Source organism: Ascaphus truei, chromosome 2 (assembly GCF_040206685.1).
Source record: "Ascaphus truei isolate aAscTru1 chromosome 2, aAscTru1.hap1, whole genome shotgun sequence".
Taxonomy (NCBI): Eukaryota; Metazoa; Chordata; class Amphibia; order Anura; family Ascaphidae; genus Ascaphus; species Ascaphus truei.
In genome coordinates, this window is record NC_134484.1 from 123,803,207 (window position 1) to 123,828,567 (window position 25,361).

The window sequence follows — 25,361 nt, forward strand, 5'->3', positions numbered from 1 at the left end:
CATGTTGGCTCATACACGAAACATACTCTGTATACTTTCCATAACATTGGACATTTGCATGAGAACAGGATTCCCTCCTCGCCAGCTGCGCTGACGCTTGGCGGTCCCGCTCTGCTGCCAGTCCTGTCGCTAAACCTGGGGACATACCTCCCTCTCCAGGAAATGACAAAACTGTCCCACTAGCATTGCTCCCCAACGTAGTAACTACCACGGTCCCTAGCCCTGATTGTTTGCCCGGGTTCCCTGATCCAATGATATGTCTACTGTAACCCCAGCCAATCAGGCCTGTGAGGCTTCCCCGTCAGAGAAAGAATCCCTAAGTTCTGTTCCCAGGGTCATTTCTGTATTAACCCCTGTGGGTCAGCTCTCTGAGTTTCCTTTGGTAAATCCCTGTTCTCTGTCAGCCATGGTCACGGCTCTAGCTCCAGAGGAGAAATCCCTTGTCTTCCCCAATTCAGAGAGAAGTCTCCCTATGTTCTACTCTCAGGTATGGTCTGAATTAACCCCTGTAAATTCTTGCTGCCTCCAAGTTAATGCCTTCGTTTTAGCCTCAGAGAGTGGGTCCACAAGTCAGACAGCAGAGGTTGCATTGAAGGACTCCCCTAACCTTACGGATTCCTTAGAAATTCTTTGCTATAAATCCCCTGCTTCAGCTCAAGTTTCCGCAGTCTCGCCTCCGGAGACTTCAGCTAAAGTTCTGGTTCCTGTAAAATGTATTCAGGAGTCAGGTTTTTCCCTAAGCTTGGTCGCAGAGTTCCTCCTCCCGGGTATTTCACTGAACCAGCCTGTCGCCCAGAGAGCGGTGGTCCCTGCTTCAGCGCATAGTCCCCACATTGTGGAATCTGCAGTCATTTCTGGTTTCCCAGACAATCCTTACCAAATACCTACTTCAGAGACCAGTACAGTTAGGTTTAACCCCCGTGTACTGTCTGGGTTCTCCTCCTCTCTAAGCTTAGGATTAAAAGCATACAGTAGTCTGTATGTCTCTCCTGGGGTTCATGTTGTGTTCCCAGGAATGTTTGCTGACACACGGCTTTCTCTCAAAAGTGACGCTTTTTCATATATACTACTAAGAAGCCTGCACACTGTTTCCCCTCTCGCTGAATTGTGTCTTACTGGCCCTGAGACTCTGAGAGGTAATGATTCTCCTTCAGATTCTGAATCTCTTCCTACAATGGTTATCCTGGCTGGGGGTCCCCCTGATTTCTCTGTCCTGGCTAATCCTTCAGGGTTCAGCATATCTGTAGTCACTCCCTTAGTACTGTCTGAGGTCACCATGCATATATTACAAGTCTTGGGGTTTAAATCTGAGCTATTTAGCTGTCCTGCCTTTGCTGAAACCCAGTCCCTCAGTACTGTGTCTAAATATGCCCCAGCAAACATGGGGTTACTCTGGGAAGAAATTAAAGCTCCTGTCTTAAAGGGTATTTTTTCTCACATGTCCAGCAAATCTAGAACCTCAGTAATTGTTTCTAAGTCACTTATCAATACATCTGATTTTTTCTCTAATCAAACCCAGACACCCTCACTATCGGTTAGGAGTCCTGGGATCAGAGATTTTGCACTAGAAAACACACCTATTCCTGTTTTTGTCAGGTTAGGCACCCCTGTGGTTAGGGCCATTGCAGTTTCGGAAAAGACTCCTTGTACTCCTAAGGTGCCTGTCATTAAGAGTTTTCATAGTTCATACTTGCTGCCTGTTGATTCTCAGGTCTCTGTCACTGAGGTACAGATTTCAGCTTCTGATGTTAGCTTCCCTCCCGCCACTATCCTGGCTCTGCCTTTTTCTCAAGCTCCTGATATGAAAATTCCAAGGTCTATTCCTGATTCACTGACAATACTATCTTCCAATGAAGATTTCCCAGTATTGGAGAGCTCTACTGTTGTTTGCTTCTCTGCTCCTGCTAAACCATGGTTTTGTCCCTTGGAATTTTTGGTTGCCCCTGTTATTTCCTCTCAGTTGGAAATACTCTGTACGTATCCCAAGATTTCGGTCCCTATGCCTGGTTTACTGCTTGCCTTGTCACCTTCCATACCAATACCGGGAGAAGCTTCCAACCAGCCTATACCCTTACTAACCATTACCTGGGAGCCTTCTAGAGGAAAAATTCCTCGCAAATTCCAACATGCAGTGGTCAGCCAAGACTTTTTCTGTTACAAAGTTCCTCCTGGTGTATTCGATCAACTATCAGGGCCGCTGATCCTAGATTCCGATTCCTTTATTAAAGACTGGGCTTTCAGTGGGGGTTCTTCTGCCGTTTCTGCTCTGGAACTCTCTGGTTCTTCACAGCCCTGGATTTCCAAGACATTTTGCGAGGCGAGCCATGTACCAAGGATGTTTCTTCCATCTATCTCATATCCTAGAACTGTACTCACCAAAGAACTGCTCGTTTACGGATGTCCTTTCCACCTAAGGAATTTTAGGAACAACTCAATGTCCCCAAGACCCATGGATGGCCCTGTCTGGCCAGTTCTCATCGGGGGGTGGGGGTACACTAAGGGCTAACCACTAGTCTCTGGACCACGACTCTAACCCCAATCCTAGACGGTTCAGCAACAATTCCCTGTCCTCCAACTCTATGAGTGCTCATGTTCGCCCGGAGGTCTCACGTGAAGGGGGGGATACTGTCAGGAATCCGCTCCGCGGTTTACTGGTTGCCTTACCTTGCAGACCGGTGCAGTTCTGGAACAGCTCTCCTGATGTTTGCTGCAGCCTGGATTCACTCACCAAAGCTATACACACTCCCTCTGGTATCTACTGCAGCTGTGCAGCCTATCACTGCAACCTAGACTTGCATTCACTCATTGGATTGGCCCGCTGGCCTTTAAGTACTGCTTTCCCATAATGCTCCCTGCCGAGCATAGTCCTTACCGGATGTCACCAACTGTTCTGCCACAAGCTCTTGCTTGTTCTCTTGTGCTGAAGCGGAGGTTTCCCTTGCGTCCTTCAGCTTCCTGTTCCCCTGTGCTGAAGCAGAGGTTTCGTCCCTGCGTCCTTCAGCCTCCTGGATTCCTGCACTGAAGCGGAGGTTTCGCCCCTGCGTCCTTCAGTCTCCTGGATTCCTGCACTGAAGCGGAGGTTTCCCTGTGTATCTACAGCTTCCTGGTTCCTGGGGCCTACTCTTTCCCTAATCTAGAGAGGCTGTGTCCTGGTTCCTGCGCTGCTACAGAGGATTCCGTAGCCCGCTCAGGACTCTTGCGCTGTAGCACTGGTTTAACCGTGCAACTAGGCGGTGTGTAATCTGGTCTGTCTTCCACCTCCTGAGACCAGTACCATGGGCCACGGTCGCCACACGCGCAGAGGCCATCCCCGCGTTCCTAAGCTGAAGCGGGGTTTTCCTGACTCCCTGTTGCCGAACTCCTGCTTGGACAATGTTTATTCTGACGTCTCCTGTCCTGACCCTGGCTTGTACAACGACGATGCTGTCTTCTCCAATCCTGACCCTGCTACGTACGACTATGAACTGCGCAATCCGGATCAGCCTGCGAGGTTTAAGGTCGGTGCTTTTACAACCCTACCTCAGCCACGCGGTCCGACCCGAGTTTGTGGCGAGCACAACCGTGACAATTTGAAACCTGCCTGTCTCGGCAAAGTTTCTCAGCCTCCGCACGCATCAGCGCGCATGCGGAGGGGGAAACTATAGCCGCGCTGATGACAGATGCAGGGGCTTTGTGCATCTGCTCAGCGACGCTTAAACTCACTATGTCCCAGGCCTAAGACATGTTTGGAAAAGTCTTGTTTTGAATGAGCTGCATCATCCCTAAAGGCTGCATTATTCTGCTGTTTCTATAGGTTTACAAGTGTTTCATTTTTGCTTTCTTAATTGGAGCACTTTTCTTTTCTTTAAATGATTGATTATTGTTATTTTTGTTACTGAATTTTGCGCTTGAACTCTTTTCTTTTAGTTTTGTTTCTTTCTAGTTTGTTTTCTGTTTAAAGGTCTAAATTGCTTTTCAAGTTGAAATAACTGTAACTATTATAACTGTTTGAAGTTTGCTATCTACACCCAAGCTATGGATGTTTACAACAAATTCCAAAATAGATAGGGGACAGGTTCCTCTGACGAAGCGATGATGACGGCGCAAAACTCGTAAGGAGAACATGCAGTTGCAAGCTTGTCTTTTTCCATCATGATGGTATGTTTTTAATCATGAGAAATGAATGGAATGATTTTATGAAAATTTCCGGCTATTCTGCATATTAAAATGCTTGTAAAGTCAGGAAGGGGAAAATGTTAGATCACATTATCTTCAGCCTGAGCCCTCTGATAACTTTATTTTCCCATTAGTAACATGCATACAAATATTGAATACAGAATGGAACCTTAGCTATTTTTTACATAGAGTTTAAACAGCATATATTCACATTCTGGTCAACTGCATGTCACGTACAGCTTCAAAATAATTTTTTTAATGCATGGGAGGTTGTGAGTATGGAGAACATGTCTTATGTACTGTAATCAATGACTCCTTAACAAAGTTTGAAGAAGCATGGTCCCATGGACAACATATATATTTAATAAAAGAATCTATGCATAAAAGGATGGATATATTGGGAAAGCATGACAACCTGCACGAATGGGTAATGAATAATACATAATGTGACATGATTCGCTAGAAAACTACAAGATAGTAAAGAAAAACAATGACAAGTACACCATGGAGTGGGATATCGTAGATGGCTATTTATTATATGACCAACAACAAGAGTGCAGGCATACTGTATATCGAGGGATAAGAAGTATTACTGCAAGATTGGTATTTTCGGTTATTTATTTAATTGAATGTATATCATAAGATTTTTGTATCTTTGCAATGATAATTTCTCCTATTCTCCCTTTTTTGCTGTGATTATGTATTGTAATTCTCCTGTAAATGAATGTAAAACAAATGTTTATCAAATTGAATACTGTGAAATAAAGAATTTACAAATATATATATATATATATACAGTGTTCGACAAACCTATACATTAGCACGCCCCGGGCGAGTGGATTTAACATCGTGGCGAGCTCCTATTGGCCCAGGCATCACACGTTTGATACTACTGTAGGTGGCGAGTAGATTTTTTTGTTGGGCGAGTAGATTTTTGGGTGATTTGTCGACCACTGTATATATATATATATATAAAAAACAGTAATTTACCTGAAGTTTTAGTCTGTTGTATTAAGCAGCTTCTACAGCAGGGCCTGGGATAAGGAATGGGCCTGGGATAAGGAATGGGCCTGGGATAAGGAATGGGCCTGGGATAAGGAATGGGCCTGGGATAAGGAATGGGCCTGGGATAAGGAATGGGCCTGGGATGACTATCTGTCATTCTGACTTTGAATCATCTGCACAAAGAAATAGGCTTGTTATATAGTAGGTGCTGGTGTGCGTAAGGGCGCACGCCCGCCGTTGCGCATACACATGGTGCGCACGTTTCGTTTATATGTTGTAAGCGGTGGCGTGCGCGGTTAGGGGGCGTGGCTATAGATGTCACCGATAGCCGCGCTGTGATTGGCTTGGCAGCGTCACATGGCACGGCAGCAGCGTGCATGTATTTGCTGTGATGTGCCGCACCACCACTCACTGCCGTGCGCGGTTGAAGTATAGAACGCCAGGCCTGGACACAGCCAATTGTAATTTGTGCGTGCACACTATATTACACGCCTGTGAGGCTCAGGGAGCCACGCCGCCGTCAGCGTGCTCCCCACTCACCTCCGCCACAGGCTTGACCGCGCCACTCACTCCCGCCTCCTACCACGCTGGGCAACTTCCGCAGCACTGGGGCACGCGCCTATTATAAATAACACCGATCACAGGTGCATACACTCTCTAACTCGGAAGGCCCTCCCACTCGCTCTGCTCTACCCTCGGCACCTGCACCCTGCCGTACCACAGCCCTCGCCTTGCACACACTTCCACGCTGCAGGGTCCTCATTGGACGCTCTCCCCTACTTATGCTCAGCTGCCCCACTGCAAATCGGCTGAGCATAGAACCAGTTGTGTTATCTTACCTCTTCTCTGCCTCCACAGTCTTGCCTTGTCTTGCTGTTCCTTATTCTGTGTACCGACCCGGCTTTCCACGACGTTTCACACCTCTCCTACTCTGACCCCGGCAAGTATATCCATCATCCGTACCTGTCCTACCCCGACCAAATATGCAATCCATGCGCGCCCTCGTGGCTGTGGGTGGCGTTATATCCTTTCCCACCTCAGCACCGTGGTCCCGCCTTGTTTGTGGTGAGCACAACGTGACAACGCCATAGTCATCGTTGTTCATGCAGCACTGGCTGGGACAGTTGTAAAGACCATGCTAGATGTAAATGGATTAAATCCCTATCTTCAGTGTGTGGTTTTTTATACAATACTATACACTTGCCTGATCCACCACTGAAAGCATACAATATGCCTTTGTTTGATAAACTGTACGTTTTTTGTTCATTGAACACATGAACCAGCAGATTCAAAAAATGCTTAAATGGTAATAGGTTTGGAACTTACCCTTTGTCCAGTCAGAGCTGCCCTTATTGTGCTTTCTATGAAAATGATGACAGTAGCACAGTTTTTAAATGTATTAATGTGGGTGTAGTTGAATTAACTGCAGATTTCTGGAGCTGGTCTTCCAAGCTAATGTAAAGATAGAATCAACCCACGACTTGGTTTTAACTACAGATTTAAGGATTTCTGCTCTGTTTAGAATACATCACATGCACAATAATCCTGTAATACTATATGTACCCTCCTTTATCCGTGTCCAAGGGAACTACGCATGCTGATGATTACCTCCGCCGCTGGGAGCCTGGGGTTTTCTCGTTTCTCGGGTTACAGCGTCTCCACCTAAGAGGGATCCTAGTGCAGAAGGATAACCCCTCACAGGAACTAACAGTCAGTAATTACACACACAGGGTATATAACAGGAGTATTTACTGAACACACACAACACTACTATATAGCAGTACACACACAGTATAACACAATAATAATGCAGGGTATATATCCCCAAAGTACTTGGGGTGCGGTGGCACAATATCCCTGGTATCCTTCCCAGTGTCAGTCCCACCCAAGTGTAGGGAGTAGCGCCACCCCTGTGGACCGTGACATTGTAATTGTAATGAGCATTATGAGTTATACAGTATATATTAAGCTGTTTCCTGTGCTGGAAGACCCCTGCCAGCCCATGTACTTTAACCCTAAATATGCCTCAAAATCGAACGAATGTGTAATATCTGCAGAGCTTGCATTCAAAAGGTTTCATTTTTTCAATTAAATTCTTATAGTTCAAATAATTATTCAGTATCAGGAATCAGAATAAGTGATTGTCATAATTCATGGGGCATGGAACCTATGTGCCATCTACATAAAGAGTAGTGTTGGGCTGGGTCCTGAATTTTGCCGGGTACCAGGTACCCAGGGAAAATTGGCAATTTCATCGGACCAGGTACCCTGCCCGGGTACCATACACTTACCTGCAGGGTGAGGAAGACCGCTGCGAAGGGTGAGGAGGACCGTGGCGACATCGTGGGAGCAGCAGCAGACATCCTGTGGCAGCAGCAGCAGCAATCTGTGTTCAGCCGGTGGGAACAGAGCAAACAGCTGTTGCTGGTGGGAGCCGGGGAACCATGTGACCGGAGCAGGAGCGTTTCTATTGGACAGCCAGGGAGGAGCCGACTGTCCAAAGGAATGCTCCTGCTCCGGTCACATGGTTCCCTGGCTCCCACCAGCATCAGCTGTGTGCTGTATTTCTGCTGTTCCCGCCGGCTGAACACGGACTTTGGCTGCTGCCACCGCCACCAGAACGTCTGCTGCTGCTCCCAGATGTCACTGCGGTTTCCTCACCGGTCTTCCTCACCATCCGTCGGCAGCTGCAGGTAAGTTAAGTATTTTCAGCTGCCCTGAAATTACCCAGCGCCGGTTCCAGTACTCGGTACATCACTAATAAAGAGTTGAAAATCAGCGACCATCAATACCAGAAACAGGTGTTGCTGTACTCAAATTGGTGTACTCGTGATGGTGTACACAATTACCTCTCTTGGCACGCTGTGAATACAAAAAAAAAAAAGAAATTTGCACGTTGAAATATGGACAACTAAATCTGTGATATTGGTTTCACTGTTTTCAGCCTATTTTCTCATAATGTATATTCTTAACCTCTCTACTGACAGCACATTATTATATTTGTACTATTTACATAGGAGTACATTATAGCATAGGTGTCTCTTTACTAAACTGTGTGGAACATTCCAGTAAGGTCCAATTATTTACAATCAAGAGTAATGTACAGTACTTACTGTATGTAGTGACAAAGTTGAGACATTAGGGGGTTTGACGTAACAGCATTAGGATCTAAGAAGCCATTTTGTTTGACTATTTTAGTCCGCCATCTTGTCTTGTCTTTGTGAGTTTTAATGTCATCTTTCTATGTGAAGAAATCTGTGTGAACGAACGTGTGAAACAGAATGGAATGTTTTCGATCCTAGCTGACTTTATTGATCTTTCCTCATCCAATCAGCTCCAAATAAAAGTGTAAACCGGCCAGAAGTTATGAGAAGCCTTGTTAGCGCAGTCTAAGATAAGCTCAGATTCTTAAAGTGAAACTGTTTCTCATACTAATATGCCAGGTGGCAGACCTGACATCACATTTAACCCCATAATGATTTTTTAGCTTACATACATTTATCAAGTATTATTATGTATTACAAAATTACATCAGCTTTAGTATTGTTATGTATTACAAAATGATGTCATATTTAGTGACGTGCAAGCCCCCCCCCCCATAAAGGGGTGGAGCTTTAGGTTTTAGGTTATAAATATATGGCATACCGTGTTATCTGGGAGAGAGCTTTTTGTTTTGAAGCTGTCTCCACTGTGTGCACTCTGAATAAACTCATTTGATAACTGAATTTTTGTTGTAAAATTTTTAGCTTTTACAGATGGTAGCAGAGAATGGTTTCCAATATCTCGAATGCAGAGCACCTGGACAGGGCACTCCTCAGTCACTCAAACCTGAGCGCTCATAAGAATCAAGGTAAAAGGCACCTTTTTGAGGAAAGCCTGAGTTTAAAATTGTTTGAGTGCTGTGTAGAGAGCTGGTCCTTAAAGGGTGTCTTCTCTGAGTGACGAAAACCAGCAGTATCAAGTGAGTTTATTATTCTCTGTTCCTGTATTCATTTTAAAGTGTAAGAGTTAAGTGTTGTTAGGGGCTAAAGTGAGAGTCTCGTTAAAAGCTTTGGTGTTTTTGGTGAAAAGAGGGAGTGTTTGTATGCTTAAGGGATTGTTTTCAGACCATCCTGGGTTGTGATAAATATTTTTGTTGTCTGAGCAGGACGGGTCCCTGATTCTACATTTGCTCTGTCTTGTCATTAACATACCAAGTGAGTCTATTCATGGATATCTGTTTAGAAGGTCTTATCTGTATCCATGTTATAAAAGTATAAGGTTTATCAGGACTGGGTTGGACACGCTGAAGTAATTCAAGTTTTTTCTTTGGTATAGTTATGGTGAAAAAATATGATTGGGGAACAGTCTCGTGACAGGTCCTTATTTGCATATTTACACTATTCAGAACATTAACATGCCAAAAGAGTTGTACGTAATCAGCTTGCGTTGATAAAAGTGCACCTACGCGAGACGGAGTTAAAGGTCAAGTAGTTCCTACACAAGCACGCTCTTCATCCCAGATGAAAAGACCATTTCAAATACTTCGCACCACTAATAGCGCAATTAAAGTGTCAGAGATTTCTTCCTGGATCCACGTGGCTCACATAAAACTCATTCCAGCTCCACCAAAGACCAAAGTCATCTAAAGCACAGTCTCAACAAGTTAACGTTTTGATGAGTCAAAACTCTGACCGTTAACCAATGAGGAAAATAAGATACCAGGCAGAGGCCTGGTCTTATCAGAACATTTCATTTTTTCAAAGACTCAATATTTTGCTTCTTTTATAGTGTGTTTATGTTAGAATTTTAAGATGTATGCACCATTGGGTCTGCAAAGGTATAACCCACAGAGAGATGATAGGATTGTCATGATGATGCTCTGCGGAGCTTTGTCAACAATTCTCATCTGCCTGTGCTCCTTATACATCGCAGATATCTATCACCATGGTCGAGGTAGCACTACACTCGGCAACATCTCACCCACAAACATCACAGAATCCATTGGTTCCTTGGAAGTGAGGCTTCTGAATGCTCTTGTACAGTATGTGTTTTGGCAGTACTCATCACTCTCTATATATGTGTCATGTGCAGCAAAACTTTGATCCAGAAGTGTGTTGCACCCCCACCGAGAGGATGGGGTCATCCAGGGACGTGTGTCAGCCACAAGGAAAGAATCATAAGTCAGCCATTTTTGACCATCGCAGACATTTTTTGTTCTGTTTTTCTGAGTGAATGATGTATACGATACGTGCAGGAGTGATGATCATGCATTCACTTCCACAGATACCAAAACCCCCTCAATTCTCAGTAATAGAATGTTGTGCTAATTCTCAAAATATATGATTGTAGAGATAGATGCCATTTTCTTTAGCTAGCAGCAGAAAGGTTACTTGCCTAAGTTAAGGTTTTTAGCATTTTTTGTATCCATTTTTACACACTAGTAACACCAATCATTTATGGGTCAAGTGCCTCCAACAACCAGAAACAAGAGAAAACCACCAAATATTTCAGGGCTGAAAGTAGTTTATGGAAAGAACAATTTTGGGTTAGTTTAGTTCTAAATGTAGGAGATGGGTTATTATATGACAGGCTTAATACATTAACAGATGTGTTAGATGATGTCCTCAATAACACCACTACAGCTTTTGCATCACTAAACCAAGAACTGGTTCAGATCAGGCTTATGGCCTTACAAAACAGAATTGCTTTAGATTACATTTTAGCATCAAAAGGAGGTATAGGTGCCCTAATTAAAGAACAATGTTGTGTTTTCATCCAAGATCAGAGTGGCAAGGTATAGCATGAGTTAGACAAGATAGAAGAAATTCAAGAAAGACTTGGGAAGAAAAGTGACACAGACTGGGACCCTTTGGGGCTTGGTGGATTGGTAGGATCACTAGCAGCGAATTTTTTTGCGGTAATGTGTGTGCTTGTGATACACGTTGTCATCTATGTTTGTGTCACGTTTGTCAAAGGCATGATCCACAAATGTGCTACCCCCTCTGCAGACATGATGCCATTGTTTGCAGATCCAATTTACAGCAGTCACTTGAAGAAAGAAGATGCCAAGTACAGTGTTCTAAATCTGGAAAATAAACTGGAATGTTTTCGATCCTAGCTGACTTTATTGATCTTTCCTCATCCAATCAGCTCCAAATAAAAGTGTAAACCGGCCAGAAGTTATGAGAAGCCTTGTTAGCGCAGTCTAAGATAAGCTCAGATTCTTAAAGTGAAACTGTTTCTCATACTAATATGCCAGGTGGCAGACCTGACATCACATTTAACCCCATAATGATTTTTTAGCTTACATACATTTATCAAGTATTATTATGTATTACAAAATTACATCAGCTTTAGTATTATTATGTATTACAAAACGATGTCATATTTAGTGCCGTGCAAGCCCCTCCATAAAGGGGTGGAGCTTCAGGTTTTAGGGTATAAATATATGGCATACCGTGTTATCTGGGAGAGAGCTTTTTGTTTTGAAGCTGTCTCCAGTGTGCACTCTGAATAAACTCATTTGATAACTGAATTTTTGTTGTAACATTTTTACAGCTTTTACAGTAATCCACAACATCCCTGAATTCTCAAGATTCCTTCTTAGGTTATTGACACAGCATCAAATGCCAATTTGATCTATTCCAATCATGACCAGGGAAATGCTGTATATTTGAAAGTTCAAAATTCAAAGTAACTGGTAATTTGCAGATGGATTTTCCTTAAAAATGTTATGTTTACTTGATTTCACACACCAAGTATAATCTATTTATTTATACTATAATTCAGAAAGTTTGCTCGTTTATGCAGCTATACAAATCCACACGCTTAATCCGAGAGCCACCAAACTTGGCTTAGGTATGTTTCTGTACAAAGGTTCAGCTGTACAAGATGTCTGCAACGCATTATGATGTCACCAGAATGATGTCCGTGCCAGTAATGTAAAAACGGGAACTAACCAGGCGCTATTAAAATATAAGTGCCATCAAAAAATAGTGACAAGACAAGGTTACAATAAAAGTGACTGGTGAATATGAAGTGATCACAAAACCATAAATACGCTGCTCAAAAAAAACAAAAGAATGCCCTCTTGGTTCTTGTATAGTGTATCTTCTTGGGAGCGCAGAATCAATGGATATGTAAAAAAATACAAAGAACATACATAGTGCAATATTGCAGATATTATTATTTTTTTGATGCTGGGTGATCTTGTGGTACCAAACCTCACATGGTGTCAGATGAAAACGGGCATGGGTGTAAAACACTGCATCTTTTAAAGATTGCAGGTAGATTCCCTCAGATTTCCTTAGACCAAATCAGAGACCTAAGTCTCTCCCAGCGGGCAAGATAGGACACAGGAACAGGAACGGTAGTTAAAAGAACAATTTTATAATAGCAGTATTAGTGCAACATCAACACTTATAATTAAAAAAGTGAAAACCAGCAGGAGCTCTCGCCCCGAACGCCGCCGTTTCCCTGGAAAGGATGTCAGCTGTGCGATGCCGTCTCTCACTCGACTTGATCCACGCAGCTCTCAGGTACGGCGTCTGACATCACAATAGTCTCCAACTTGTCTCGGCGAAACACGGCTCAACGCCTTTCGCTTACGATTCGTCAGGAGCCGTGTAGTGCAGGTGTGGGGCAAGTAGGATTAAAAACGCTGAAGCTACTGCTGTATATGATTAACTAATCATCTCCTCTCTGGCCGCAGCCAATGTCAATAAAGTAAGTCTGTACCAAGCGAATAATGGTAAAAGGCGGACCAAGGGAGGAGTAAATAACCGACTAGCATAGTGTATATTATCGGCTGTAATCCTCTTGCAAGTCCCCAATTGAACATCAAACAATTAAAACAAACTATACAATATAAAAATGGAAAAACACTTAACATACTGTAGGAAAATCACAACAAGAATAATTCAACTCCCAGTGGCTGAAGTGCATAGACAAATTGTGGATGGTGGATTGGAGGTAGGGGAGGAGATGGGCATCCCAGGACAGTGAGGAAGGAGAGTGGTTGTTATAGGGAGGGTGGTGGTGAGGAAGGCCAAGAGCAGGATCCAGACAGGTTTGGGCGAGTATGTAGGGGTCAAAAATTTGATGGGAGATTTAGGGGTTACACAGGTGATGGGGATGTTAGAAATTGAAAAATATATATTCTGGAGCTAAACCCTTAAAAAATCCAATAGGTGAAAATGTTTGTTGCAGTTACCACACAATGCTGAAAACTGAGTCTTACTTTTCTTGTAGACAGGTAATGAGGGTGCGGACAAACACGTGAATGTGTTGAATGTAGTAGTCTATTTCACAAGTGCAGTTACGTGAATAAACAAAACAGCTGCAAAGAACAATCCCTTGAAGGATGTCGGATACTATATACAGTGGCGAGAAAAAGTGTGTGAACCCCATTGATAAATTCCATAGTTTTTCTATGATAACCTTCTTGATTCAAAACCAGTATTTTCTTAAATATCCAAAAGGGTTTATATTAATCAATTCCATGTCTTTTGAAACAAAATGATATATGAATTAGACAAACAATGAGTAATTAAGATTCAGGTTATGTGCAAAAGTAAGTGAAACCCTGCTTTTATCAGCTAAATTAAAGGGGATAATTAGAATCATGTGTTTAAATAATTAGGTAGATCTTCAGGTGTGAGTTTGGGAGGCCCTACCATGTATAAAGATCAGAAACTTTGTGAGTTTGTTCTTCTCCATTGAGATGTATGGAAACACGTCATGCCATGATCAAATGAAATCGCTGATGACCTGTGAAAAGCAGTTATTAATGTTCATCAGTGTAAAAAGGGGTTACAAAACCATTTCTAAGGATTTGGGACTCCACCAATCCACTATCAGACAGATAGTCTAGAAATGGATAAAGTTCAAGACCACAGAGTCACTCTACCAAAATTTCTTCAAGAACAAACTTGCAAATACCTGTCACTAGTTTTAAATACCTGGGCTTATGGTTTGACTCCCACTTAACATTCGGGATGCACATTGATACCCTGACAACCAAGACCTATGCCAAACTAGGGGTACTTTACAGGAACAAAGTCTCCTGGTCAGAAAGCGTATCGCACAGCAGATGCTAATGCCAATTATTGACTATGGAGACATAGTATATAGCTCGGCTCCTCAAACCCACCTTAGCAAACTTGACACCCCCTACAATTCAATTTGTCGTTTTGTTCTCCAATGCAACTACAACACACCTCACTGTGAAATGCTCAAAGAGCTAGATTGGTCAACACTAGAGTCTAGGCGCAAAGTTCACGTTTCCTATCTTGCCTTTAAATTCTTCATGGGCAAGCTACCCAGCTACCTGAACAAGCTCCTCACCCCTACCACTTGCAGCACTTATCACCTGAGATCAGACTCCAAAAGACTATTCATGGTCCCAAGGCTCAACAAAGTATCCGGACGTTCCTCCTTCTCCTTCCGTGCACCCCAAAACTGGAACAACCTACCAGAGACTCTCACATCCACCACCAGTTTAAGTTCTTTCAAATCTAAGGCTGTCTCACATTTTAACCTGGTCTGTAACTTTTTCATACGCTCATAATATATATTTTCTTTAACTGTGCACGCAATGTCTTGTATATAATGTATACCCTGTTCATTTATGTAACTGTACTTGTAACCATGTACTATTTGTTTTACTCTGTGCCCAGGACATACTTGAAAACGAGAGGTAACTCTCAATGTATTACTTCCTGGTAAAATATTTTATAAATAAATCATCCAGAAAGTCACAAAGAACCCCAGAGTAACATTCAAGGATCTGCAGGCCACCTTCGCCTAGGCTAATGTGAGTGTTCATGGCTCAACTATCAGAAAAAGACTGAACAAGAACTGCTCCCTAAAAAGAACATTGCTACCCATCTGAAGTTCGCCATAGAGCAAATAGATGATTCACAAGACTTCTGGAACAATGTTCTCTGGACAGATGAGTCAAAGGTAGAAATTTTTGGACTGAATGAGAAATGTTGTTTGACGAAAACCAAACTGCGTTCGAATAGAACCGTCCATCCCAACCGTCAAGCATGGTGGTGGAAGTGTGATGGTTTGGGGCTGTCTTGCTGCCTCAGGACTGGAACGGCTTGCCATCATTGACACAATGTCAGGCCACCCGTCCATGAGCTGGAGCTAAAGTGAAAATGGGTCATGCAGCAAGATAATAATCCTGTATAAGCAGATCTAAAAAAAGAATGGCTGCAGAAGTAGAAATTGCGAGTTTTAGAATGGCCTAGTCAATATCCGGACCTAAAACACCACAGAAATGTTGTGTCAGGACCTAAAGCGAGCTGTCCATGCAAGGAAGCCCTCAAATGTCACTGAATTGAAGCAGTTCTGTAAGGTGGAGTGGCCAAAATTTCTCAAAACCAATGTGACTGCCCAGCAGTTTCAGGAAACGCTTAGTTGAAATCATTGCTGCTTAATGGGGTGCCACCAGGTACTGAATATAAAGGTTCACATACATACTTTTTCACACATGGATATTGCACATTCAATGATTTGTAAATAAATAAATGTTTAAAATGTATCATGTTTTTGTGTCATTTGCTTGATCAGGATATCTTCCTCTATTATTAGGACTTAGAATAATTTAACATTTTAGGTTTCAAATATGTAAAAATCCTAAAGGGTTCTCAAACTTTTTTTTTGCCATTGTACATACATACATGTATACTGGGCTTAAGACTGTCGGGTTCTTCTGTATGGGGACCATGTATATACATTGCTGTGTTCTAGTAATCAAAGCCCTATTGACTTTGATTACTAGAACACAGTATTATCTGACCTTTGGTCCCAGTGCAGCGAGTAGATAGCAACGGCCATACTAAAGGGGGGGAGGGGGGGGATGGGGTGTTAACTTAAGGCCCCGACTTAGCCAATAAGAAGTCAGTCTAAAGATAAAAAAAGAGCGATGACACATAAAAAAGCATAAGGCCTTGTCCCCGCTGCCTACTACAGCGTCCGGCACGGACGAGAGCCCTACCCTCAATGGCGCCAGGCCCGCTGCGAGGGGGGGCCGCAGCGCTGGGGCGAGAGTTGCTCCTGCTCTCAATAGAATTGAAAGCAGGACTCGCGTCGAGCGATTAGGCACGCCCCCCGGCGTTTCAGCAAATGAGGGCGAACCTGCCGGGTGATGACTTGGCCGTGCCCCCGTCACTGCCCCGCAACGCCCCCCCCCCGGTCTCTTTTCCTGCAGTGAGCTGTAGACCGGGGAATCGGCTGAACGCGCCGCCAATCTCGCGGGCGCGCGTTACAGCGGCGTTACCGGGGCCTTAGCCTAACATGCTCCTGGGGCGAGATACTAACATTATATTAGTCACACTCATAGAAGCTTGCGGGTGGTGGTCTGCTTTAAATCTAGTTTCATAGTATATCAGGTTGTAGCAAGACATATGTGCATAGAGAGAGCAAGTTACCAACCTGTTTTCAATTGGGTGAGATACACAACCTATCCATATAGTTGTATTGATCCAGAAGAAGAAGCACAATAAGACAGCTGATACTAAAGATCAGTGGGACTGTCAGTCTGCATCACTCTGACAGAAGATCTACCCTCATCAGAGCTCCTCTGCTCCCAGTCCCCTCACACTCTGACACCACGATTGTGACGTACTCGAATACCCCTTACGTCACGCCAGGTTTTGGACGTTGCTCCTACTCTCCAACCTTTCCCCCTCTAGTCGGCGGCCGGCGCTGTGGCTGCGCGCGACCCCGCACGAGCTGACGCGTCGCTCGCGTCCCACTTTCCCCTCTTCGATTTTTCCTTCTCTATCTTTTTTTTTTTTTTTTTTTTTTGACAGTTGCTGCGCGCGCGCACGGAAGTCACGTGCCCGCCCTGAATTGGCCGACGGGAGCAGGCGGAGTCGGTCAGGGAAGTGCGGAGAGCGGGTGTTCGCTGTTGAGAAGCCGAGAGAGAGTGGGGAGGGGGGAGAGAGAAATAACATGGCGTCGTCGGTGCAGCTGGGGCAGTGATCCCGGAGCTTCCGTGTGTGTCATTATTATACGCTGTGTGTGACAGAGGAAGACTGACCGCAGAGATAGGCCCCCTCCTGCTGTAGCTGTCATCCTCCTGCTGTAGCTGTCACCCTCTTGCTGTAGCTGTCACCCTCCTGCTGTAGCTGTCACCCTGCTCGGGCCCCCCGGGATGGCGCAGTGTCTGCTGAGCGTGCACGAGTTCCTGCAGGACGCCTTCATCCCGCAGGTGGCCGCCCTGTGCAGCGAGGAGGCGGAGAGGGCGGCCAGGAAGAACCAGCTCAGCTTCTGCGAGCTCGTCCGGCCCTTCTGCAGGCTCAATACCGAGGGTGAGGAGGAGTGATAATAACACGAGACAGCAAGTGACATGGAGAGGCTTCCAGCCGGGGGCATAGCTCAGAGCCCTGCCCTGCACACACCCGGTCATTCACCAAACAGGAGGGCACACCAGTCATGCAAAACCCACCGTGTGTTATTGTATTTACTATATCAATGCTCCGGTGTATTCATACACCGCCAGGGTGTTTCATTAGTGCACAGTATACACACCGAAGCGTTGATATAGGAGACTGGTGGGCCATCCTCTCTGCAGAATTACTGATCAGAATAACCACACTCCTGTGATATTATAAAAATGACTGGTAAATGACTATACCGCAGAGGTGCGAGTGCGTCTAATCATCATAACCGGTAATGAAAAACATTTAATAATCATCATAACCGGTAATGAGAACGATAAGTAAACAATCATTTTAATAAGCGTCAAATTCATAACCATATCATGATGGCAACCAATGTAATATTGTATGGGAAGTGTGTCGAAAATATATACTGTTAATACTGCCTACATATATTATACACAGAGCTGAGTGTCTATATCAAGGAAGTGTCTATTTACCCGGCAGCCGGCTCTGTAACCTCCTCCCCCTCCCTGAGCTGGCGGGGATTTCCTCCCATATTATTACAGCTCAGTGAGGGCTGGTTAGGGTTAGACTGGCATGTTAAGGGTTAGGATAGGGGTAGGGTGGCATGTTGGGGTTAGGTTAAGGGTTAGGCTGGCATATTAGGGTTAGGTAAAGGGTTAGACTGGCATATTAGGGTTAGGTAAAGGGTTAGACTGGCATCTTAGGGTTAGGTTCTTCTGCCCCTCCTTACATCTCAGCCCTAATTTCTCGCTATGCACCATCCCGACTCTTGCGTACTTCTCAAGGATGTCTTCTCTCTACCCCCTTTGTATCTAAAGCCCTCTCCCGCCTTAAACTTTTCTCACTGACTGCCCCACACCTCTGGAATGCCCTTCCCCTCAGTACCCGACTAGCCCCCTCGCTATCCACCTTTAAGACCAACCTTAAGACACATCTGCTTTTAGAAGCATATTAATAGCACTGGATAATCCTGGACACATGATACATAAAGCTTGGCCCCCTGCAGACGCACTTACTAGAATTCCCTCCTACTGTCTCTGTACGTTCCCCTACCTACCAATTAGATTGTAAGCTCCTCGGGGCAGGGACTCCTCTTCCTTAATGTTACTTATATGTCTGAAGCACTTATTCCCATGACCTGTTATTTATATTATTTGTTATTTATATGATATGTATTACTACTGTGAAGCGCTATGTACATTTATTGCGCTATATAAATAAAGACATACAATACAATAGGTTAGGGGTAGGCTGGCATGTTAAGAGTTAGACTGGCATATTAGGGTTAGACTGACATATTTTATTTGCCTTGCTGGCAGGCTGCAGGAAATGGGAGGGTTAACAGTGTAATTAATCATTTAATAAACAGGTGTGTGAAAAGCCTGGTTATTCATGGGGAATTAATATATATGTTAAGAATGGAGAGTGAGTTTGTGTGACAGGCTGGGGAAGGAAGGAGATAATAATGACCGGAATAATAAGAAATAGCTTGCAGTCTGTATGTTACACAATGTTTTGTGGTGAGGATTGCTTGTGTGTTAGTCTGGAAAAGCGGGGAGATTAATATTAGTAACGACAGGTTATCAAATGATGTATTATTACATATATCAGCAAAGTACGTTACAGTTCTTTGGATGCCCTGGTAAAAATTATTGTCCCATGCCTAGATTTTCAAGGGTTATACAGTTACATAGTTGATATGTCCACAAGTCCCAATCGCTTGGTAAAATAACTGTGTAGCTATTTTGTTATTTGTGTTAGTTTTTGACAGCCCTGGGGAGATGCATTATGTCAATAAAGCAATGTACTCTACCTTATAACGTTACATAGAAAACATGGAGCACGTTTTTCGAGGGGGGAACATTTTTAATAATGCTACCAGTGCTCAAAATATCATTGAGTCACCCATCTATTTCATGGTGTCGTGGAGTTGCTTGTCAAAGCGCTAGAAAGCAGTAGGCAATCATTGTAACAGCAATGTGGAAATCCAGCAGGATGTTGGTTTTTATAGGGAGATATTACCCTCAGAAAGAGGAGGGTGGTGATGCCACGTTCAATTCTGTAGACCGTATCTCGGGAATGACGTAAATAACTTGGTTTCCGCAGAATAGCGCTACAAATATGGTGCATTATCTACAGCAGGGGTGCACAAACATTGTGCGCTGCGCCCCCCTGCCTGCCAGCCCCTGTGTTCAAGCCCCACCCTTACTAAAATCTGGCGTCATACCAAAATTACGTGCGGGGTCATGTGACGTGGCATCATTTGACGCGGGTTGCCATGGCGACGTATCACATGACCCAGCGGCATCATTTGACGCTGCGGTGCCATAGGCAAGGTAGGAGACATTGCAGAGGCCTCACACAATCCCCCGGAACTTAATTTAAATGCCGTGGGGATGAGCACGGGGTCTCTGCAGCCGCCGTGCCCCCCAGAAAAATCTTGGGCCCCACACTTTGCACACCCCTGATCTACAGCATAAGACTCATCAGGAAAGACTACAGGATCTTAATATGTACAGCATAGAGCAGGGGTGCGCAAACTGGGGGGCGCAAGATTTTCTGGGGGAGGCACATAGAGGTCCTGCTCTCTTCCCCAAAGCTCTTAAATGCTGAGGGACCGCGCGAGGCATCTGTAAGTTCTCTTACCTTGTCTCCGATGGCGTGTCGCCATGGCAACGTGACGTAACATAACCCCCAAGGTGTAATTTGACGCCGGAGATAAGGTAAGGGGGGGAGGGGAGTTTGCGCACCCCTGGCATAGAGGATAGAAGGGTCGGGGGATTTGATTGAAACTTTCAACTACAGAAAGGGTTTCAACAAAGTACAGGAGAAAAATATATTTCGGAGAAAGTGTTAGAACAAGATGACATTCTCTGAAGCTATGGGGAGAAGGGTAAGGGGAAATGTGAGGAAGGACTTCTTCCCAGAAAGGGTGATGGATTAGCGGAATATCCTAACAAAGGTGCTAGGGGCTAATACAGTAAGGGAATTCAAACATGCTTGGGATAGATGTAATGCTATCCTAAATACCGGGTATATAAGAAATCCAAGGATGAAATGGGGTCTGAGGTTTCACAGCACGAAATGGGCAGACTAAGTGTGTCAAGTGGCTCTGATCTACCGTCAAATTCTATGTTTCTATGGAAAATCTGTGGGTGCTGAGCTGTGACTCACCACTCTGCTTCCTGATTTCACTGACCACTGGTTCACTACCATTATTAATGATAATGATTTCTAATTATTCTTAATTTTAATGCTAGGTATTAACCGCAAAGGGGATCTGTGCATCACAATAGTTTTATTTATTGATGTTACTGTTCCTGTTTAATCAATTGCAGTTTTTTTTTTCTTTCAACAAAAGTTTTTATTGGGTGTATGGTACAGGCATAGAAGAATCTAACAACACGTTGTCTTACAATTCGGTATCCACAACACCTAATTTTTCATCCGAATGGACTAACCAGACTCACAGGGGAGACCAACCGACTGAGAAGACCACAAACAGCGACAAAGGGGTGGTGGGGGGAATTAAAAATTGCAGTTTTAATGTTAAACATTGAACTTTACAGTTGTAAACTATTACTGTTAGGCCAAGTCCATAGAAGGACAGGCCGTGCTGAGCCGTGCGGACGCTCAGCGCTGAGCCCCTGCATCCTCAATGAGGATGCCTTGAGAGGGGGTTCACGCGATCGTCCGCAGGCGTGCTGACGAGTTGGAGTTTTCAACCGAGCGCCAAGCTGTTTTTCAGCGCGCTGTCGGCTGAAAACCTCCAATCACAGCACAGCAGCGTCAACGTCACGGCGGCGTGAAGTCGACGTCAGTGCGTCGCGGGCGGTTGGCCCAGCGACGTCACTGCCCCGCCTCCAACCTCAGTGTCAGCGCGGCTCGGATCTCCTCACCCTTCTATGGCCCGGGCCTTAGTGATATTAAGTTACTTGTAATGTGTTGGCAAATGGGGCATGTAGTGTGCATTGTAACCTCAAAAATCGAAATGAATTCTCTTTGCTCATGAGCATGGAGTGTGTATCATTGATAATATTGTTAGTGCTATCACTGTTTTTGATATTAATGTTGCGCTGCTGCTTTGTTAGTGCTGGTGAAGCAGAGGGAAGCAAGTTTAATTACTAATATTTGTAAAAAAAAATGCTCTTTATATGAAACAATGTAAATATAATACTGTAAATGTTTGACAACAGTTGAAAGGATGAATGAATGTTCCTTTCAAAAGTTGCTAACATAACCTATAATAACTATCAAACATTCACAGCAGAGGATTGAACATGTGGTTAGTAAATTAAGGAAAAAGTCAGATACTTTTTCCTAGTTTGTTTACCAAAAAAAAAACCACACCCTGATATGAAGGCGTACAACCCTAGAAGTAAAAATAACGTGCCTAAGCCTAAATAAATGTATTTTTGCCGGAATTCAATGTACTACCCGTTCCGTTAGGAACATGGAAAGCAGCTTCAGAGACCGCTGCCTCCGCGCACCAGAACCCCTCAGACTGTAGCGCACGTGCATTGGTCTGAGGGGCGGTCAGTCCACAAAATGAGGTGAATTGGTTGGTCCATTGTTTGTAGGTTCTGTAATTATGATGCCATCATTAGTCAAACAAATAAAATATAATTAGCTTGATGTGTGAATTCAACAGATCTGGAGAGAAGGAAAGCATAACCATTTTTAGCATGGTGCATACAAGTATAATTGTTATGGGGTTTTGAATCTTTCTAAGTAAGCCACTGACGAGCTGTTTAAAAAAAAATGTTTTGACCTGCTACGTGGGACTACCCCTTTGAAATATATTCATATTCGTAAGCATGCAGTTGCATATTTACACTATTGGGGTTATTCATTACACTGCAATAGTGCTAATCCGTGCACTATTGCACAGCAATTCCCATTTAAATGAAGGTGGCAGTAAACAGGGTGACTTCCCTGTTGCACGGCATTACATGGAACCTCCCATTCAAATCAGTAGGAGTTTCTGTGTAAGTGTGCCGATCGGCACTATCGCAGTTTAATGAATAACCCCCTTTGTATTTGGAGGTTCTGCTTCAAGGATCTTAGGGGTCTATTTACTAACGTCAGCTGCCTGAAAAAGTAAGGCAAAAACTAGTGCATAAAACAGCCATATTCATCAAAGAAAAGGAATACCAATGAAAGTAATGGGAGTTTATACTTTGCTAAAGCTGGGGCAATTATTTTGCACAAACTATGCCCCATTTTTGCAGTCTGGAGATTTCAGTAAATAACCCCCATCGAATCTAAGGCGCTCGTTCAGGGTGCAGGCTTCGGAGGGAGGGCGTGCTGACGTGCGAGCTGCCGTGGGACACAATGTATTCAAATTGAATACTGGTTGTCAGGGTAGCAGCTGCCCTGTCTCCGAAGTACGGAGTTGACGCTGGCTACAGTTTCAATAAACAAACAAAGTCGTTTTTTGAAGCTGCAGCAGCGTCACTGGGACCTCGGCAGCCAATGAAATCATTCTTGAGAATGATTTCAAGACTGCAACTTGGATCCCTAAGCTGCCGTCTGTAGCCCCGCCCCCTCAACTCCTGAAAAAGTCTGCTGGGAGGGTGAACACACATCGCCCAGCAGACTGCCGCCCGCCCTCGCGACTGCCCGCCCTCCAACTCCTGCCCCTGGCACCCTGAACGAGGCCTAATGAAAGGTAGTAGAGTGTGAAGCACCCAAAAGCCAGTGATTTCTGTTGCATGCAAATAGTGATTTGTACATTGTTCTGTTGGAAAATTCTTTAACGATAGCACCAGTATTTTTGTTATTTGTTTACAAAGTGGCAACATATTCCACAGCGCGGTGCAGTGGGATACAGAATGATGTAGCCTTTATTACATTAACAGTATGACATACCAAATAATGACAAACACGTGCAAACAGATACAATAGGTTAATGAGGACCCTGTTGGTGACAGCTTACAATCTATGTGACCGTACAAACAAAAGGTAAAGTGTCTGCTCATTGTGTGACACAGTATTCTCTCGGATAGATCATGAACCAGCCACACAACTGATCCCATAAAGATTTGGGGGTGTTGGCCTGGAGTTTGAGCCAACCGCACAGCTGGTCCTAATATGGTTGGAGGGGGGGGGGGGGGGTTGGGGGTATGCCATATAGGCTTCTTTGAAAAGGTGAGTATTTTTTTTTAAATATCTGAATGCTGGAAAGTCAGATGGTGAGAGAGGGTGCAATCTTGTAGGTGGGAGGGAGAGGTGATAAGACATGAGGGAAGGCGGATGTTATGGGTAGAGCGTTGTTGTAGTTTAGGGATATATTTTGGGATGAGGGCTGAGCTGTACGGGGGGCAGCATTGTTGAGAAGTTTGTATGTCCGAACTAGGGTTTTAAATTTGATTCTAGAAGATATGAGAAGCCAGTGTAGGGATTTGCATAGTAGAGCGGTGAGTGAGGTAGATGAGACTGGCAGCAGTCTTTTGGATTTGGGACAGGCAGACGAGGGAATTGCCTGCTAGGAGAAGGTTGCAATAATCAAGATGGGACCAGATGAGTGAGTGAATTAGGATTTTAGTTGCGTCATGAGTGAGATTGTCGTATCCTGGCGATATTTTGGAGGTGGAGATGGCAGGACTTTGTGAGGGACTGAATATGAGGGATGAAGGAGGGCAGGGTCAAAAATGACCCATAGTCAGCGGGCTTGAGGTATTGATTAGATTGGGTATTATTGACAGTGAAGGAGAGTTGGGGTGTAGGGGTGGCAGTGGAGAGGGGAAAGATTTGTTCTCTTTTGGGCATTTTAAGTTTCTGGTAATGGTGGGACATCCATGAGGAGATTTGCGGAAACTATTTTTAAAATTTATTTCATTTTATTAGATGTTTTACCAGGAAGTAATACATAAAAGCAGCAGTTCAAGCAATATCCTACATGTTTATTTTTTTTAATCCGTTCTGTACTATGAGAAAATACTTGTAGCAATTAAAAAAAAAAAAAAAACATTGTTTTAAAGACATTTTTAATGTTTCTAATGTAGGAAACATTTCCAAAGTGACACCCCCTTCTGATAGGCTCTAACTCTTGAGCTCCGCCCTCTCTCTAGCAGTGCACCAATTGTATCTAGTACCTGCCTGGTCAATCATATTCTAGGAACCACATTGCCCAAAATGCTGTGCAGGAACTGAATTAAATAATCTTGAGCAAGCGATCTATTAGTCGATTTACAGGAGAACGGATCGATCTGCAGCTTAGCTAATCACATGTCAGTGTGCAGATTGTATTGATGCACATATTGAATGGGGAAAAAATATTTTAAAAAACCACGGCAGCTTGAACTGCAGCTTTAAGAGTTACCGCTAATTTTCAACTATGTCCTGGGCTCATATACTGAAAACACATGGTTACATTAAATTAACAGTTGGTGACATGGGACAAGAGAGTGGAAAAGGTTAGTGGAGGAGAGGTTGTGTACATTTTATTTTTTTTAGTGTTGCTTGCATGTTTAATAGAATTGAACAAATCAAGGTCACTGTTTCTGCAAGGCCCGTATCTGACAAGCTGCGGAGTTTTTAGTTAACTTGATCTCCTCTCTTAGTTGTTTGTTTTGTGGAGTCGAGGGGCAGTACACATCAGCTGTTAACAAGTCTTATCCTTACCCCTCCTCCGTCACATTGCTAAACTGGCATGAAAGGGGCTTCACTGGGTAGTTAGATTAGGTTGTTTGAGGTCTCTGGTGTATGGATGTTTTGTATTGGGTCCCCCTTTTTAAAAACAATTATATATATATCTTTTAAATGTGTACCTGACCTGGAGAAATTGGCAGGAGAAGG

The 25,361-nt window shown here is 43.9% G+C and overlaps 1 protein-coding gene across 4 annotated transcripts in view; it reads left to right on the forward strand.

Moving 5' to 3' along the window:
• The first annotated feature begins 16,968 nt into the window (after nucleotides 1–16,968).
• TRAPPC8 (trafficking protein particle complex subunit 8) overlaps nucleotides 16,969–25,361 on the forward strand; it is a 91,075-nt gene continuing 82,682 nt past the window's right edge. For all 4 annotated transcript variants that reach the window (XM_075584725.1, XM_075584731.1, XM_075584734.1 and 1 more), the window contains exon 1: nucleotides 16,969–17,465. In XM_075584725.1, the coding sequence (XP_075440840.1) occupies nucleotides 17,309–17,465 (157 nt within the window). In that variant the 5' untranslated portion in view covers nucleotides 16,969–17,308. The remainder of the gene's footprint in view (nucleotides 17,466–25,361) is intronic.